General features: G+C 39.3%; 1 protein-coding gene across 2 annotated transcripts in view; it reads right to left on the bottom strand.

The window, feature by feature from the left end:
• Positions 1 to 10,157: 10,157 nt before the first annotated feature.
• Positions 10,158 to 19,074, bottom strand: part of TNPO1 (transportin 1) — an 83,717-nt gene continuing 74,800 nt past the window's right edge. Inside the window, exons 22-24 of one of the 2 annotated variants that reach the window (XM_056539740.1) lie at positions 17,180 to 17,254; positions 16,072 to 16,215; positions 10,158 to 15,709 (exon numbers count right to left, since the gene is read on the bottom strand). In XM_056539740.1, the coding sequence (XP_056395715.1) occupies positions 16,108 to 16,215; positions 17,180 to 17,254 (183 nt within the window). In that variant the 3' untranslated portion in view covers positions 10,158 to 15,709; positions 16,072 to 16,107. Of the gene's footprint in view, positions 15,710 to 16,071; positions 16,216 to 17,179; positions 17,255 to 19,074 lie in introns of those variants that run through there. The other variant, XR_008847823.1, reaches the window with a different exon arrangement.

The raw sequence follows: 19,074 nt of genomic DNA, 5'->3' as shown, positions 1-19,074 counted from the left end.
CTACGGGCTTCAAGAGGTTGTGTAGAATCGGGCCTCAGATGAAGGAACTGCTCTCTAGTATATATTCTCTTTTAATCTCCCCACTGGATGGTTCTCCTCCCTCTTGAAGTTATATGGGCCGTTGGGAAGAGGCCCTCAATACTACTATTACTCTTCCTCAATGGCGAGTGATCTGGGAGCAAGCCGCTAAAGCTTTAATCTGCACGGCCTATAAAGAAACACAGTACAAGATGCTTATGGGATGGTACCACACTCCGGTGCTACTGAATAGATTGAACTCAGATATCCCTCCCCAGTGTTGGAGATGTGGGCTGGGCCTGGGTGATGTATTTCACATACTTTAGTCTTGTCCATTGATAACAGCGTATTGGTTGCAGATGCAGAAGTTGGTCCAGGAAGTCCTGGGGGTGGTGGTCCCCCTTGACCCGTTGGTCTTCCTGCTGCATTTGTCCTCTAGGGTTTTAGCCAAGAAGCCATTTAAACTTTTCATGCATATTGTTCTTGCAGCCAAGACCCTCATTGCTAAACATTGGAAGCGGTCCTTACCCTCCTCTGAGGACGACATGGTGGCTAGGGTGCATGAAAGACTGCTATCTTGAATCTCTCACCGCCTCACTGAATAACACTATGCCTCCGTTCCTCTCCATCTGGGACCCTTAAGACAAATTTAATGATAGGCAGCCCCCCTGACTTTAGTTTTTTATTTTCCCTTCTCTGGGTTTCCTGCTTTTCTTTTCCTCTCTCTTTTGTTCCCTCCTTTTCTAGTCTCTCTCCTCCTCAATGTCATCCTCCCTGTTCTTTTGTCGCTTTGTGCCCCTCCCCTCCCTTCTTTGTGTTTCTCTTGTTTCGTGTTTTCGTTCTGGTGTTACTTTTGTTAAACCATAACTTTTTATGATTGTCTGAGCTTCGCTCAGTTGATTTGCTGTATTCTCGTATTATTACCTTTTGATTCCTGCTGCAGGGACCAAGTTCCCTAATGCTGTCATTTGTTTGTTTTTTTGTTATAAGCAAAAATCTCTAATAAAAATTTACAGTAAAAAAAAAAAAAAAAACTAGCAATCTAATGATTGCTATAAAGAGTCCCCAGATTGTAGAATAAATGTTAGAGTTTTAAATCACCTCTTTTCCCCATATTAAAAAACAAAAGCATAAACAAACATATTTGGTATCTTCGCGTGCGTAAATGTCCGAAATATAAAAATATAATGTTAATGATCCCCTGCGGCAAATGGTGTAAACATGCAAAAAAAAAAAAAAAAGCCTAAAAATTTTTATGAAAAGCAATGAAAGTCACATATGCGCAAACATGTTACTAAAACAAACTACAGATCATGGCGCAAAAAATTAGCCCTCACACATCCCTGAATATGGAAAAATAAAGTTAGAGGTGGTCAAAAATAGGGCAAGTTAAACGTACTGATTCTGTAAAAAAAAATTTGAGATTTTTTTTAAAAGCAGTACAATAGAAATGTACACTTAATCGTATTGACCTAGAGAATAAAGAAAACATGTAATTTACCGTAAAGCATACAGTGTGAAAACGAAACCCCCCAAGTTTGCAAAATTATGATTTTCATTTAAGTCTCCTTACAAAAAAAATATTTTTTTGTGTTTACTATACATTTTAAAGTAAAATGAGTGATGTCATTAAAGTGCAACTGGTCACACAAAAAACAAAAATGCTAAAATAAATTTGGCTGCATCCTTAAGGTCAAAATGGGCTGTGTCCTTAAGGGGTTAAGTCTCTCATAGTTGACGTATACCTATGATGAAAATCACAGGCCTCATCTTTTTAAGTGGGAGAACTTGCACAATCGGTGGCTGACTAAATATTTTTTGCCCCACTGTATAGATCTGTTTTAATGTCTGTGTTTGTTCCAAATAAAGTCTAGTGCTTCATTTAAAGAGAAAGTGTTTTCATTTTATACATCCATTATGACTCTCGTCTAAATATGTTGTACTTGTCTGCTGTTATATGCTCAATGGATGTAAGGGAAAATGCGTAGAAGTCATTATCATGCATCGCTGCTGCATGCCAAAGCACGCTGTGATGGATGAAGCTTTGACTAACATTGTGCCTGTGTTTGCTCATCCAGCTTCTCACCTGCTACATAGCCCTTCCAATATACTGTAATTTGCAATCACATTCTAAAAGATAAATTACATATAATGTTGAGCAATCAATAGTGTTTTTTTATGGAAAAGGACTCTCCCTTTGCCTAGCTGGTAAAGCACTTGCAGGTCCTTTTATTGCATCAGTAGCATCCTGATTTGAGCTTCATTGACTTTGGTTCTGTATCCTTTTTAAGGATGATCCATGAGATTCTAGAACATTCTCTAGCCAGATTGATGTTGAAATTGTTATGGTTTAATTGGTCTGTTATGGGACTCCTACTCTTATCCTTCCCAGCCTTCGCCATGTAAAAATGGTGAAGGCTGGGGCAAATCTTATCCCCACAACCATATTTATATTATGTACATCCTCCAATTTTTGTGTGGCTGAAGGATGTACATAATACTATGAATAATAAAATGTTTTGTGCTTCCGGCAACATGGCATCGGATTCCAATATTGATTTGGCCAACTTCACACCTTGCATGGGGGGAGGAGTATAGGCCCAATACAGGTTTGAACATTAATCAGGTTTCCATTTGAAATCATTTAAAATTTCAATAAGACTAGGGGTGTACTTTAACTAGGAGTCCAGATTAAAGACATAGTTGTGCAGAAGTGCATCTACATACTAGGATAGATTACTGGAGATCAAATTTTTTTTCACTATTATTGGCCTACCTGGTGGATTGTTGGTACATTTATGTTCTTTGGGTAGGTGATAGAAGCCATTTTTGGGTTTTAAACTGTGATAATTTTTTTCTTTTTATTTAAGACTCCTACTCTATAAGCTGAATTGATGAAATCAAGACATTGCCGTCCATACTCGATAAAATCCTGGGTGCTTTTCAACACACATATGTTGGTCCTGGACAACTATTTCCCCCTTTCCCTTGTCTGTACTTCTGATGCCAATCTCTGTGTTCTTAGAAAATTCCATCATGGCATTTTTTTTTATTTGTGCGACATTCCTTGATTGATGGTTCTAAAGTCTGCGGCAATTTGTATATAATGGCCCCTGTGAAAAAGTAGGTAAAATGTGGACTTTGGCTTCAACAGTGCAGACTGGTGACGGGTAGAGTTCACTTGTTATTTGCTGTTGGGGTGGTTTGGTGTTCTTTTCAGTTTCCAGGAGAATGTACTAAAATTGACTCTTATCAGAAATTTCAAAGGTAGCGCAAGGGATGAGTGGGCTCGTTTCCTCCAGGAGATCATTGACATTAATTGTAGCAAAGTTATTTTTCATCTTTTCTATATTGGCATTATAACTCATCTCATTTCTATATTGTGTAAAGAATAGGCTTTATTCCCCTATTATCTTTTTGATAATAGAGTAAAATCAGGTAAGTCCATGTGTTCCATATTGGTAGAGTCTGAGGTGTTAGTTTCCATAACTGTAGTGGGTGTCTACTATAGTCAGTCCCCATGATCTACTGGATGGATTGTCCATTGCTTCCAAATGTGTTGGTGTCCTTTGTGTGGGCTTTGCCCTTACTTTCTGGGAAATTTTGATCCATGTAGGATGTAGTGGGTTCAGATCTTTCTGGTTATAGAAGCAGTTTAGACTAAGTGTGAAATTTGCTATTCATAAATGATCCAGTGTTTTACTTCTCAGTTCTGATTGAGGCCACTCATGATTCATTGTTTCTCACATGCTGGACCGAATCATACAAGTAATTGTGGTTTTAATTTTTTATTTATTCGTAGTGCATCTTATTTCTTTGGATGTTGTGCATCATTCCATTGTACAGAATAATTTTTTTTTTTTTTTATATTTCATTCTGTCCTGCTTGAATTTGTTCGTTTTGTTTCTTTAGTATCTCTTTCTCCAGGTTAAGTTACTTTCATTGTTCGCACTCTAATTTGAAAAAAATCTTTAACATTTTTGTAGCAAATATACTTTTATCATTTCCATAACAAAGTTTATAGCACATAGATTTAAATTTTTTGGCACAAAAGTTGTAACAGTAAGAAAACAATTGTGTATAGTAGTTTATCGATCAACGAACTAGGGGTCATTTTTGAATGCAGGTTCATGCCTAAATCTAAGCCTCTTGAAATAATATTCTCAGCTACATATGCACACAAGATACAATATTGTATTTATCTTTTAGAGTTTGCTCAAGTTCATGAAACAGTTTGGGCAAGTCATACAATATAGTAAATTCTGGGGGGGTAAACATCCCCTCACACAAAAAAAAAAAAAACCATTTGAAGGTTAGGAGAATGACTTGCTGTACTATAGGCATTAAGCATTTCTGTAATATTTGGGCTTTTGTTATGTTGCCATTTGTTTTTCTTCTGATATTTATCTGTCTCGGCTACATAAGGAATACTGCATAAATAGATTGAGATTGTTTAATTGATTCAAGCCTCAGAACGGTTTATGAGAGGTGATGATATTTCACCTAATGCTATTGAGCAAAAGTCTATATCATATGACTTGCCCAAATTGAATCCTGAACTTAAACTGTAAAATATAAAAAAAAACCACCACATCCAGTAGATCATGGGGACTGACTATTTGAGATGAGTGAAATTACAGTGATTCAATTCCTCACAAACTTCTCGGCTCAGCGGTTGCTGACTTAGCCTGCATAAATTAGCTCAGTTATGTAAACTAACACTTCAGACTCTACCAATATGGAACATGGTCATACCCAATTTCCCTCTATAAATCAAAAAGACTGACGGAGCCTCTTGACAGAAACAAGAGGTAAGCGTTCTAGAAAACTAGCTATAACTGAAATGCAACTGATGCCAACTATCTCCTGGAAAAAAAAAACTAGAGCCCGCATAGCCCTTGCACTATCCCAGACATTTTTAGATACGATATCCCATGATGTCAACTCCTCACTACAGTCACCAATAGAAATGAGCGAAGTTACAGTGATAGGACTGTATCCACCTTTTCCAGCCCACCGGAGCACCTGAAAGCTGAACTAATTTATGCAGGCTAAAGTCAGCAACTGCAAAGCCGAGAAGTTCGTGATGAAACGAATCACTAACTTCGCTCATCTCTAGTCACCAATATCACCTAACTCATTAATATTGAACGAGTCACAGATTACTGTGTAAGATATTCCTAGATTCAACCCTAAACCACTATCTCCCTCAGAGTGATCCTTCACTAATAGCAACTCCATCTTCACCAGCAGATCAGAGGTCCTAACATTCAACAGACCTGCCAACGGCTCCAACAATTTATAAAAAAAAAAACAAAACCAAAAAACATTTCAAACCAATTTTTACAGTCCAAGGAGGCAGAAGCGAAAGAGCCAGAAAAGGCAGACTTCAAGAGAGTTGAAAATTTTTGCCTCTATATGAGGCCAAAAGAAAACGAATAAGTAAAGGCCTATTTTTCCTAATGGACAAGATCAAAATGCATTGATCTTTTCGGAGGATCCCAACACCTCTGTACCAAAATTGATAATTTTTTTTGACATGGTCACCACAGACTTTAAAACCATCAACCAACAACTCCTTCCGACAGTCTCATAGAAGAAAAAAAAATGCCATTATGGAATTTTACGAGAGCACATATTGTCATTAGGAGCACAGACAAGGTAGGGGGGATAGTTGTCCAGGACCAACACATGTACATTGATGGATTTATCTGACAAAGCCCACTACACCATCCTTAAAACGGGATCCTACTCTGGAGTATCGACGTGAATGTCTTGATTTAATCAACTCAGCTTACACAGTATGAGTTCTAAATAAAAACTTCTCCCAGTTCAAAACCCCAAAAATGGCAACCAAGGATGTATTTGCCCAATCTAACATCCCCCACATGCACTGTGGCGGTAGTCTAATCTATATTGGACTCTAATGCTATGATGCTTAATGTCATGAAGCTTAAATCAGGATGCTACTGATGCAATAAAAAAACGGCAAGTGCTGCTTCAATATAAGGAATGGGACTAATAGCTTTATCAGCCAGGCACCGGAAGCATACTTTTCAATGAAAACTACAACTGATTGCTCAACATCATATGTCATGCATCTTATGGAGTGCAATTGCAAATGACAATATATAAAAAGGACTATGCAGCAGGTAAGCTGCCGGTTGAGCAAACATAGGCACAATGTTAGTCGAGGCTTCATTCATCACAGCGTTTCTCGGCATGAAGCCATTGAGCATATACCAGCAGACATGTACAACAAAAATTTAAAGCAGCTGATTGATTGCAATTGGCTACTTCTCCTTTGCACAGGTATTGGTAAATCTCCCGAAATGCCTTTACTATTCCCTATGTTCATAGCGAGCCGTATTGCTTTAAGAAGCTGATCTGTATCATCTGCAGAAATTAGTTTTAGTGCCCATATCCCCTTCAGAAGAGGAGTGCAGGAAAAAAACCTCACCTTCCTCGCTCTGAAACAGATTTCTACGATGAGTTAGGGTATGTTCACACTGAAGAAGTGATGCGGAATTTTCGCTTAAATATTCGACCGCGGAATACAGGAGGAAATTTTCTTTTGCTGGACGACCACCACCAATTAGTATTTCTCCCCCCCCCCCCCTTTTTTTTTTTTTAAGCGGAATTTCCGTGTGGAACGGAAATGTTTTTTTTTTTTTTTATTGATTTCAATGGGACAAAGATGCGGATTCCGCATGAAGAACGAACATGTTCATTCTTCATGCGGAATGGAATTCAGCGTCAGAATTCTGCTTGCGAAAATTCCTCAGTGTGAGCTGAGGAGCGGAAATAGATGAAGGGGTACTCCAGCGCTTAGACATCTTATCCCCTACCCAAAGGATATGGGATAAGATGCCTGATAGCGACGGTCCCGCTGCTGGGGACCCCCGTGATCTTGCATGCCGCACCCAGTTAAAATCAGTCCCCGGAGCGTGTCCACTCCAGGTCTGATTACGGTCGATCACGGGGCCGGAGCATTGTGACGTCATGGCTCTGCCCCCTGAATGCAAGCCTAGGGGATAAGATGTCTAAGCGCCGGAGTACCCCTTTAAACTCTATTGGGTTTTTCCACTGCTCACTGAATTGGATAGTAAATTCCTCTCCATTCCCTTACAGAAGAAAAGATGCTAGGCTGGTGTTCCCCTTAACTTCCAAACTGCTCAGTAATTCATCAATTTGTTCCGTATATTATCTGTTTGAGACTACTCGTAATTACAGTTGACTCCTGAGTCACTATATCCACACATGCTACACAGACTGATTTTTGATATGAGGGGTCTACAGTTTTTGTGCACTCTGCACACTATTCTAAGTCTTTCAGGAAGACTCTGTAGAACTAGAAGAGACTGCTCCCTAGGGTAAAAGACAAATGGGGGAGATTTATCAAAACCTGTGCAGAGAAAAAAAAAGTTGTCCGGTTGCCCATAGCAACCAGATTGCTTGTTTCGTTTTTCACAGGCCTTCCTAAAAATGAAAGAGGCAAGCTGATGGTTGCTATGGGCAACTTTCCCTCTGCATAGGGTTTGATAAATCTCCCCCAATATCCTAAATTGCTTCAGATAGAAACAAGGAATTGTCCCACCCATGTGCAGATCCCCCAACTGGTACCGATCTGGATCTGCCTTTTGTAGCGTGTCCTCTACCTGTAGGGTCCGACACAATTAGAGGCTGGAGATGTTTGCTGGCGGAAAAGCTGGCCCTTGACAGACTAGTCGCTGAGCTGGTTGCTGTGGTCCACATGGGTTTTCAGATGCAAGAGACACCAACGGGTACCTCCTGGCAGTTTATCCTATGCCTCTTTTGAATGGCGCTAAGGAGAAGTGAAGTCATCAGAGCCAGCACTAGAACCATCATACAAGGTGCTCGGTCCGACCATGAGCATCCATCCGCCTCAGAGGTAAGAAAGCTGGCCACAGCCTGCACTCTCCCTGGCTACTCCACCCCTTGAGCCTATCCAGAGTCACCAAAGAGAGTTGGAATATTAGGGGAATACCTCCGGAGATCTTGTGGGACCCAAAGCAGATTTTCGGGAGTCCCACTTCCCAACGAGGGACCAGGAGCTGCTGGAGAAGTATTCTGGGAAAACTCCCCAGGCTTCCTACAGGAAACCTGAACTCCGGTGCAGAGTGGTGTCTTATTTTTAGATCCTCAGGTTTCCTGTCCTGCGATGGAAGGTCCTCTCCAGGGATGCTGTGATAAGAATAGGGGCAATAATATTGGTCAGAATTTTCTTCTTAAAAAAAACCCTATAGAAATTGGTCACCTTAATCATATTGACCTAACGATAAAATAAGACAATTTTTGCTAAATTATTTTTGCAGTAGATTGTGGTAAAATGAGTGACGCTATTAAAAAGTACAATTGGCCCTGTAAGAGGAAAATTTAAAAAAAAATAGTTTTGGCTATTAGAAGGCAGAAGGGAAAAAAATGAAAATTCACTGTATACAATTACAGAAAGGATTAGCGGCCAGACGACATGCAACAATTTTTGTTTGATTGGTATTGTAAATGCAAAACTGCTATTACTCCACAGAGACCAAACTTGTGTCCAGAATAATATTTTGAAGTGTACCAATTTTTTTACATAGCATTTAAAACTTTTACATGAATATATACGGGTTTTTATACAAAAGTTATAGGAGGGGGGGGGGGGGAATTACCTTTATTTCCCAAAATTTATAATTAGACAGTAAATTTCACAAATGGTCCCCAAATGCAGCGTCCCATCATGTTTTCAGAATACTACCCTTGGCAGCAGCATTAGAAGTCCAGCAGATGGTGGTTTAATTGTTTGCACCTCAAAGTAAATGCTTATATTTTCATTGAATCAAGATAAACAAATGACTTTTTGAAGGTAGGGTAGAACAGCAGCACAATCGACTGCAGTTCTGGAAGCCCCAAAACACAAAGATGTCATTAGTTTTTCTTTGTTAATGGCAAATAACCTTTTTGAGAGCTCCCATGCATTGCAGTTTCAGCTTTATATATTAGTTAGAAGACATCTGCTTTCACCTTTGTCCCATCAGCTAATGGGGGAAAAAAAAATTCTGACAGGTAATTAAAAGCTGCCGATTTGTTTTAAAACTGTGCAAAAATCTTTCATTAGGTTGAATCTAATGTGCATTGGTGGCATATCCTTCTGGGATACTCCCACTTGAGGTTGTTCCGATCAGTCTTCTGTGGCCAGTCTTGTCTGTGGTTGTACAAATGCAATACAGTAGAGAAACTTTGTAAAACCTTGGAGACCCATCAGAAATTCCACCATTCTTACATCTCCAATGACCTTCCAGCCACACTCTTCAGTATTAATTCATATACTTTATTTTCTTGACTCAGCAGACTGAAGTACAGATGAATTCTAACTGAAAATAGGTCAATTTTAGAATATTGTACTGGTCACAAGTGTAAGGTTTGTATGCTTTTTAGCTATAGTCTTCACTTTTGGAGGCATAGGTTTTTACTAGGAACAGAAAAAAAAATGCTTTCTAAGGATCCTAACGTGAGGCATATTCGGACAACTTTCAAATGGGGAACTGTAAATTGTGCAACATTTTGGATTTATACTCTAACACGACAACACAACACATGTTCTTCTACAACCCACTGAATGTAGTAATACTGAATTAAACCTACATTCAGTAATGTCAGCATGTTATCGTCTAATTAAAGGGCATGGTTGTATATGGCTTTGGACCTCAAATGTATACATACCTACTAATAGGCCAAGTTAACAGAGTGTAGGATATGCAAATTAGGCTTTGGGACCCACTGGGAGATTCCCTTGGCTGTTGGAGCCCAGCACAGTTCGGCCCCTTCACCAGTTCACTCCCCACCTCCTCTATGCCTGATCGACCAAGCGCACAGAAAGGAGTGAGTGCTTAAGGGCAAAACCATGCTGGACCCTAGCAGTCAAGGGGAATGGCCTGTGGGCTCCAAACAGCTTTACACTTTGATATATCGGCACTGGAGAGGTCATGACCAATAAAACATATCTATGGATTCAAGGTCCAAAGACAGATACCCACTTTAAAAGGAAATAACAGAACCCAAAAGAGTTTGTGATTTCTAGGTGGGTCAAAACCAGTGTTCCCCATGTCAATAAAATCAACAACACAATGTACTTAAACAATTTTATTAACACAGCCAAGCAGTGATTAACATTCACATCTATTATCACATCATACAAATGTAAATACAAAATTACTACAGTACAATATATATTCTCTGCATGATCCAAAATATTTGGTGGCCCCAAAAACGTTTAAAATTCAGCAGCTTATCAAAAACTAAAACCATAAGATTTTTATTTTTTTTTCAAATTTAAAGTGTAGTTCAATAAGCAGAGGCAAACTTGAGAAATATCGCTTAATTTATTAGACCGGAGGTAAACTTGTGGCTCTCTAAATATTGAACTTCACATCCAAATATGCCTGTCAACTTCTCAAGTCCAATATAAGAAAGCCACAGGTTAGATGAGCCTGTATTAGACTGCAAGAGGATATAAGTGAAAGTGTTAACATCTTCCAGGGTAAGGGGGAAAAAAAAAAAAAAAAAAAAATCAGATATAAAGCTTTTATTCAGTAATGCACTCAACCTAAGTTGCCAGCAGAAATATGCAACCATAGTATGTGCCCTATCACAAGGACTGTGGAAGTGCTAATGAGAAGTGCCATCCCCTTTCTTTATGTATGTATGTGCATATTGCTTTAGAAAAATAGAACTTTGATTGTTTTCTCACATGGCTGTTTGAACTGTTCTTATAGTCACAGTGTTATGATTAGATTACTGATGGCTATCTATTCCAAACGTAGTGCTTTAAAGTAGCCCCTAAATATAGTGGTGCTCAAATTTGTCCTCGGGATCCTGAGAAAGACTATAGGGGAGATTTATGAAAACCTGCACAGTGGAAAAGTTGCTGAGTTGCCCATAGCAACCAATCAGATCACTTCTTTCATTTTTCCCAGGCCTCTCTAAAAATGAAAGATGCAATCTGATTGGTTATGGGCAACTGCCCCACTCTTCCTCTGCACCCGATTTGATAAATCCCCCCGTATGTTTCTATAGAGGACAACAAAACATTCTTTTTTTTATTTTGAGATTAGTCACATTCATTAAACTGCACAAAAAAAACCTCCAGAGGGCACCTGGACAATGCTTCAGAACCACTTGATTTTAGCATAAAATACATATAGATTTGGCTAGTCCCTCGTACATAGATGGTGTCAAGTCCTTTGACCAAATACACAGGGACAGTTAAAAGTATGGAGCAAGACAGGCTTTCATAATATTCCTGGGAAAGCTTAAAGAGGTTCTCTGCACCTAGACATCTTATCCCCTATCCAAAAGGATAGGGGATAAGTTGTCTGATCGCGGGGGTCCCACTGCTGGGGACCCCCTGCAATCTCAACTGTGGCACCCCAGACATCCAGTGCACGGAGCAAACCTCGCTCCATGCCGGATGACTACCGATGCAGGGCGGAGGCTCGTGACATCACGAGCCTCCGGGGCTGCACCCGATGCTCTGAACCAACGCCGGGTACAGCAGGAAGATCGCCACCGCCACCCGATCAGACATCTTAGCCCCTCTCCTTTGGATAGGGGATAAGATGTCTAGGGGCGGAGTACCCCTTTAAGGTGATTGTCTAACCACACTTTTGTTCTGACACCTGGTGACTCCCATTAGAAACAACAAGAGACACACATTCCTGAAACCTATAATACATCTATGTGAAAACAGGTAGTCAATAAAACAGTCAACGGGTAATCAAACTTGCTCCATGTAAAAGCGCTTTTTCCACAAAAAAAAAAAAAAAAAAAAATCAGAAAAGACGAACAAATCCTTTACCATTGCCATATCGGAAAGTATTTTAAAGAGCACAGTGAATGATGCCAAGAACACACAAAACGAACACCACACACTTTTCATGCGATCTCTCTTCTATTTACAGCTATCCCTGTTAAAAGCATTCTTTAGGAATAATATCTGGGTAAAAGTATGGAGTTTTAGGAGTAAATATAAGAGCTTGGCCATATCAGATTGAAGTTTCTTGGGATTTGCAAGTCTTAATTCTCCCATTGAATGTAGTTTGACAACACTTACCGTCCCCCTCTTATAGCTCTCTGCATGCATTGGTAGGGTAATTCACCAAGAAGCAAACCAACGCTAGACACTAAACTCGAGTGTCCAACCATTGTAACTAATTATAAGCCAGACCTCAGTAGCTAACAAAAAAAAACTTTCAACTGGACAAACGTGTTGGCTATTCTTTTGTGGCAGCTTTGCTAATGCATCAAAATATTTTTTATACAGTGAAAAATTGTTGCAAAAAGTAAAGCCTATAATGGATTTAAGAGAATGGACAGGTGCTGAAAATTTGAAACCCTTAAATTTTTCCCCGATACAAACTAGCTTCTAAGCAAACCCAAACTATTTTCCCTATAGTGTGCGACCATATTGTTTACACCGATAAAGAAGGAGTAGGCATTCTGTTACCAACTTAGGTTGAAGGGCAGGTTTGTTTGTTTTTTTGATCATGGTTAAGAGTCCTTCTAAATAGGGAAGCTCAAACAGGAAAGAAGGTAGATATACAAAATAGTAAACACAGACCTCCTGAGGTTCCTACAACATAAAAATATTCAAGTAGAGTATCTACATCACATAGCAGCGGCTATTTCTGTAGTTTAGCACTCTATTCAGTGTGAGAGACAGACATTGTAAGCCGTGCTTTTAGCATGCCAAGAGGCAGAAACACTGGAATGTAACAAGACAAAGACTCACAATTCTATAAACATTCCATTGACATTCAAAAACTCAAGACTAGACCACAATAGTAAGACGCTTTATATATCCCATGATGCAAGAATCGAGGAAGTATTGATGATAAAAAAAAAAAAGGCAACCCTGTCTCCTGTGACCATTAAAGCGGGTAGATTGATATTACAGTGTAATAAAATGGCTTTGTGATAAATTTTAAACAAAACACCAAAAACGACCCGTCTTCCCTTACAATTTTTTTTTTTTTTTTTTTTTTTTGCATTTGAATGGTTTTATTATTTCTCATTCTAAGATTTCCAGGAGACAATGTAATTTAATAGTCACACAGGATTTCACTGTTGTTGACCTATACTTTTCTTCTTTTAGTTACCTAAATTCTTAACATTCTGAATGGCAAAAAACTAAAAGTCTGTACCATGCTATTTTCCCCTTGAATGCTGCTGCTAAGGCAAATGACCCATAAACTTAATTATTAGTTTTACTAAACCAAGTCAGAAATTTACTTTTGAATTCTAAGTTAAGAACGCTAAGTGCTGTCCTTTCTGACAGTTCGCTAGATTGCAGGCTAACAAAAACAATTGGAAAAACCTTTCTGTTACTTTTCTATAGTAGCGTTATTATAGCCAAAGCATTATTAAAATTCATTTAATGCAATATATATATTTTTTTTTTCTTACACCTTTTCACCTTCGTTTTTGGCATAAAATACAAGAAAAAGCAAGACAGGGCCATCCATTTATATGCAGCAGCATTATATACTTCCTTGGATTAGTCGTCTACTTTGCTTTTGTAATTTTTAGTCCTTTTGTCTCCTGTAACCATGAAAAGGTTTAGTGCAATAGTTCTCACCTCAACTATCTAACAAAATAAAACCATGCAAATTAGGGAATTTTTACTGTACAAAATTGATTACAAATGATTACATTTGCAAAACAAATCGAACTATAGAAAAAAATTGGTATGGCTTAACATTGTTTGCGAGGTTTAGAATCTTCTCTAGGAAAATGGAGAGTGTCGGACGTAACTCTGACCTGCAGAGTTACAAGAGTATCTAAGGTGATTTCTTTATCATCATGGGATACCAATGAGGCATTCTGCATTAATAAAGACTTGCACTTTGACATGGACACCTTCAATAAGGGTGCCAGTTAAGTTTTCACATTCACAGTACGTAAGAAAATACACATGAAAAGAAAAATAAAAGGTTAAATTAATAAGGGTTTATTCACAGGAATACAAGTGAAGAAAAGCAACAAAAAAAGCTGAACAAAATGAAATGGGGAGAAAATAAAGGGGAACCAGAACCCATCTTTCATTCTGATGCTTTACAATTTGCACCCCAATGTATCTGCTTAGGGTACAAAGGGCCACCAACATGCGCCAATAGAGAGCAGATACCCTGCTTCTAGGAACTAAATGGTATATGATCATGCTTTAAAAAAAATAAATAAAAAATAAAAATAAAAAAGGGGTAATGGATTAAAGTGAAAATCACTAGTGAATTATAGCAATTACCTTGATGTCTACAGTTTGCACCACCTAACACATATGCATCCTTTTAGACTGATCTTACTCCACAGTACTTGTAGTAATCACTAGAATTTAACCATGCAAGAAGCACACCACACTGACAGCACAGAGGCAACAAGGTTTCCCACAAGTAGATCAGTTTCCACATTGTGATACAATACATCAGTTTTTGTTTCTCAAATTGACAGATGCTGGAGATAGAATTTTTTTTTAAGACCTCTTTCCATCAGACAGGCTTGCAATACAGTGTGGCAGGCCTTATTGACAGGTTAAGGGCTAAGGTCTAACCGTATTCTGCAGCACTTAAAATTTATCCTTAAATTATATCTAAAAAACCTAAAAACAGACAATTAATGCATATTTCACCTGTAAACAAAAAATAATTCCTGGCGCTTATGGGTACGTGTTGGCCTATCTTAATGTGTGATACAAGCATGCTACTTAACTCATTAACTTTATTATTTTTAACCACTATAAAGAATCCTGGACTGCAGACCCCTAAACAAGGAAAATCCTCATGACACTGCACTAAAGGTGCTAAGCACTTCACAATCTCAAAATGCCAAGGTTTGATATCTTATTTTTGTGCTGCCAAAAAACCCTGCAAATTAACAATCAGCAAAGGAGTGACTCTTAAAAAAATATATACTTATATTAAAGATTTATAGTAAACTAAAAATAAAGGAGTTTTTATTTTTTTTTACTAGTTACTCCCCCTACTGAAAGCAAAAAAAATAAATAATCATACAAAATTTTTTTTTTGTTTTTACTAAATTTGGCATTTTGGTGGATGTCAATTTATGTAGATCTTAACTAATGTTACAGGCATCTGAAGTGCAATTGCAATGACCTGCACTTAACACAAATAGCAAGCTGTGTTTTATCTCCGCCAACTTCATCTAGTTATGTCTTCATTAACATGCAAACACAGAACTCCCAATGAGTGGGATAGCTAGGCAACCCTTTGCTTTAAAAATAGATGCAATTTACTGCTATAACCCCGTTCTGAAGATTTCCTCTAAAGTGTGCAAAAATTTGTTTCCTCTTACTCCACCCCCTCTAGAGTCCAATTTTAAGGTACTTAAAGTACAATTCCCCATATACCAGAATGTGCTGTTTGGCGATTAGAATTTGCTTCTTCACATCCAGTGCAGAATTGTTAAGGAGACATGTTTCCACCCACATAGGCTCCAGACGTTTAAACGTTTCCCGACATCGACTTAATACAGTGACGGCAACACCTCCCTCCCGCCCCTCCCAGTAGGCTTTGGGATTGTACTGTGTTCCCTACTGGTTTGCCCTTCCCCCCTACAATAGGGTAGCTTTTCCCTGGGTGCAGAGGCTCCCCCGCTGTCTCCCAGACCGAAGGACCTATAGGAGACAAAGAAACAACAGGTTAACATTAATGTTCAAGAACTATTTCCTAGTGATAAAAAAAACCCCGACCACCAAAAGTGTGAGTGAGAAGCCTTCTCCAGCATTAGGCCATGTAACCAAGGGTAAAACCAGCGCTGTACCACAGCTTTCTCTGAGCCATTCATTTCAAATGAGAGCTTAAATGCGTATGCATGCAAAAAATATACCATGCCACTTCTTTTCATATGTTCCCAGTCTTTCATTGAAGTCAATAGGAGCAGGGTTTTTAAGGTGACACTACATGGTTTTTGCCAGGGACAACCAACCAGTTACTAGGTATGTGAACACAGCCTTATGCAATTTTCTCTGCTACTTACCCCTAACGTTGAGACTGCAGCTAGAGCACATCTAGGTTAAACTCCATAGTAAGCTGCAAGACGTTCTTTAAGGGGAGGCGGAAACTGGTCAGAGAAGCGTCTCCAATTCTCTTCCCCTACTTGGTTTTTAAATCCATGAAGAATCTGGAGAAAGAATAGGCATTTAGGCAAATAGGAGACATCCTGATCCCTCCAGGGGGTTCCAGGCAGAGAATTCTGCAGCCAAGTATAAATTGTCTAATAAATCTAGGTAAACTATAATTGTTAACTAAATCTTCATGCTCAGAAATGCAAACAAAATCACTAAACTATCATGGGCCCCTAAAGTCAACCGGTCACGATGGACATGCAATGTGACCCGTCACCATTAGGTTATAGAGCAGGGAGACAAATATTTAGTTTTGTGGGAAAAGATTAATTTAAATGGGACCTGTCATTTAGGTCCTCACTGCAAGTGTTACGTCTCCTCCTCTCTCAAAAGTAACTGAGCTGGATTCCAGCGGTGCAAAACTGCCTGAAGCAGGGCGATTTAAGTCAGAAAAAGGAAAATTTAACAGCACAGCCATGATAGGTAGGATAGGCTGTGTACGCCTTGTGTTTTGACCAAATGTCAGGTACACTTTAAGGCTCTGCTCTTCATATGCTTAGAAATTCAGTGGGCGGTACTAATAAGAGACTGACCGCTATCTTTGTATGCGCACTTATTTGGGAAAGGCTGTAAATCCGTGACCGAGACAGACCACCAATGATTTTAATTAATTAGTAAGATTTTCTACTAAATCTCTTTCTAGAAACTACATATGAATCTGCTCAGCTTCTCCTACTCTATATCATGTTGTCCGAAGACTAAACAGCATTTTCATGGCAACAGGTTCCCTGGGCGGAATGTTTCCTATATACTTTCCTACACTGTATTCTACATACATGTGCTAAGCAGAATACAGGGTAGTACTGTACCTCCCGGTTAACACCCCCTTATCTCTCAGTGAAGGACAGTTACAGGGCTCCACACACACTTTTTAATCATTATTAGTGTAACATCTTTTCGTATTCTCACCAGAAATCATAAGAAACAATCTGATTCATGGTGTGAACTAATAGTAACTACCTTACAAAACATGTCCCGGAGATCTTCCTTTGGATTAATCCAAGATGCAACAGCATCACAGAAAAAGATAAAATCCTGAAAATAAAGACAAAAATTCCATGAAATACTAAAGCAAATGATAATTAAGGCTATTGAAAATTTTAATTCTTACATTGTACTTACTAGGATGCCAAAAAACAAAACAAAAAAAAAAAAACACTTTCTCCATAGATCTTTATTAACCACTTAAGGACTCAGAGCATACCTGTACGCAGAGTCCGCTCCCTTTCTATGTGGCGCCTCATCATAGCGGTTCGGGCCCAGCCTGTAACAGCCGGTGACCCGTGGCTAATAGCGTACGGCACTGATCACTGTGCCGCATGCTATTAACCCTTTAGACACCGCGTTCAAAGTTGATTGCCAAGCTAAAGTGAAAGTAAAGTACTGCTGGTTAGCTCAGTGGGCTGTTCGGGACCGCTGTGGCGAAATCGCGGCGTCCCCAACAGCTGGCAGACACAAGGAGGGTCCTTACCTGCCTCCGGCATCGCCGAATGACTGCTCAGTGCCTAAGATCCAAGCATGAGCAGTCATGCGGCAGAATCATTGATCAATGTTATCCTATGAGATAACAAAGATCAGTTATAGTTCAGTGTTATAGCCATTAGAGGGCTATAACACTGCAAATAAAAATGAAATAAAAATAAACGCGTGCGGAAATGTCCGAATTATAAAAAAAAAAAAAATCGTTAGTTAAAATCGCATGGTCAATGGCATAAGTGCTAAGTCCAAAATAGTGTATTTTTGGTCACTTTTTATATCGTGAAAAAATGAATAAAAAGCAATCAAAAAGTCTGATCAATACAAAAATTGCACCGCTAAAAACTTCAGATCACGGTGCAAAAAATGAGTCCTCATACCGCAAAAATTACAAAAGTTATAGGAGTCAGATAATGACAATTTTAAACGTATACATTTTCGTGCATGTAGTTAAGATTTTTGGCAGAAGTACGACAAAATCAAACCTATATAAGTAGGGTATCATTTTAACCGTATGGACCTACAGAATAAAGAGAAGGTGTCATTTTTACCGAAAGATTTACTGCGTAGAAAATGTGGATTTTTAGGTGCAAAATGTAAAGAATTATGATTTTTTAAAAAGGAGAAAAAAACTAAAGTGCAAAAACCCTGAGTCCTTAAGGGGTTAAATATGTTGCTTACTTATATTCCTACAGCCTATACAATGTGCTGTATGAGCTCTACTTCTCTATAGTTGGATCCAGTATATATGACTCTCCCCTGCAGATTGCACTTCATGGGCTCTCCTCTTCTCTCCAGCCTGTGTGAGCTGTCCCCCCAACTATACTCTGAGTAGCAGCTAAATGGTAGGACAGCATTTCCCAACCAGGGTGCCCCCAGATGTTGCAAAACTACAACTTCCAGCATGCCCGGTAGGGCTGGGCGGTATGACCAAATGTGTGTATCACAGTATTTTTGTAACTTTAGGTGGTTCCACGGTATATAACGGTATCTCCGAATCCCCTCTCGCCGAATACCCCCATCGGGGTAAATACTCACGTCACCCGCTAGCGCTGCCCTCCTCGTGCTGTTTGTTGCGGCCGACGGCACGCGGCACAAGGTAAACAAAATAAACTAATTGCATGTTCCAACGTCGGCCTTACGCTGGGGATGGGAACGTCGGACAGCCGTCAGCCTATCACCGGCCGCAGCGATGTTCTGCCTCGGCCGCTGATAGCCTGAGCCCACTAATGTAAGGAGCTCCGGACGGCTTCTTACATGACAGTGGGCAAAGCCTATCAGCGGCCGAGGCGGAACATCGCTGCGGCCGGTGATAGGCTGACGGCTGTCCGACGTTCCATTCCCTAGGAAGCAGATGAGGCCGGTACCTGACCAACGGG

Source organism: Hyla sarda, chromosome 1, assembly GCF_029499605.1.
Source record: "Hyla sarda isolate aHylSar1 chromosome 1, aHylSar1.hap1, whole genome shotgun sequence".
NCBI lineage: Eukaryota > Metazoa > Chordata > Amphibia > Anura > Hylidae > Hyla > Hyla sarda.
This window is presented reverse-complemented; position numbering and strand designations above follow the sequence as displayed.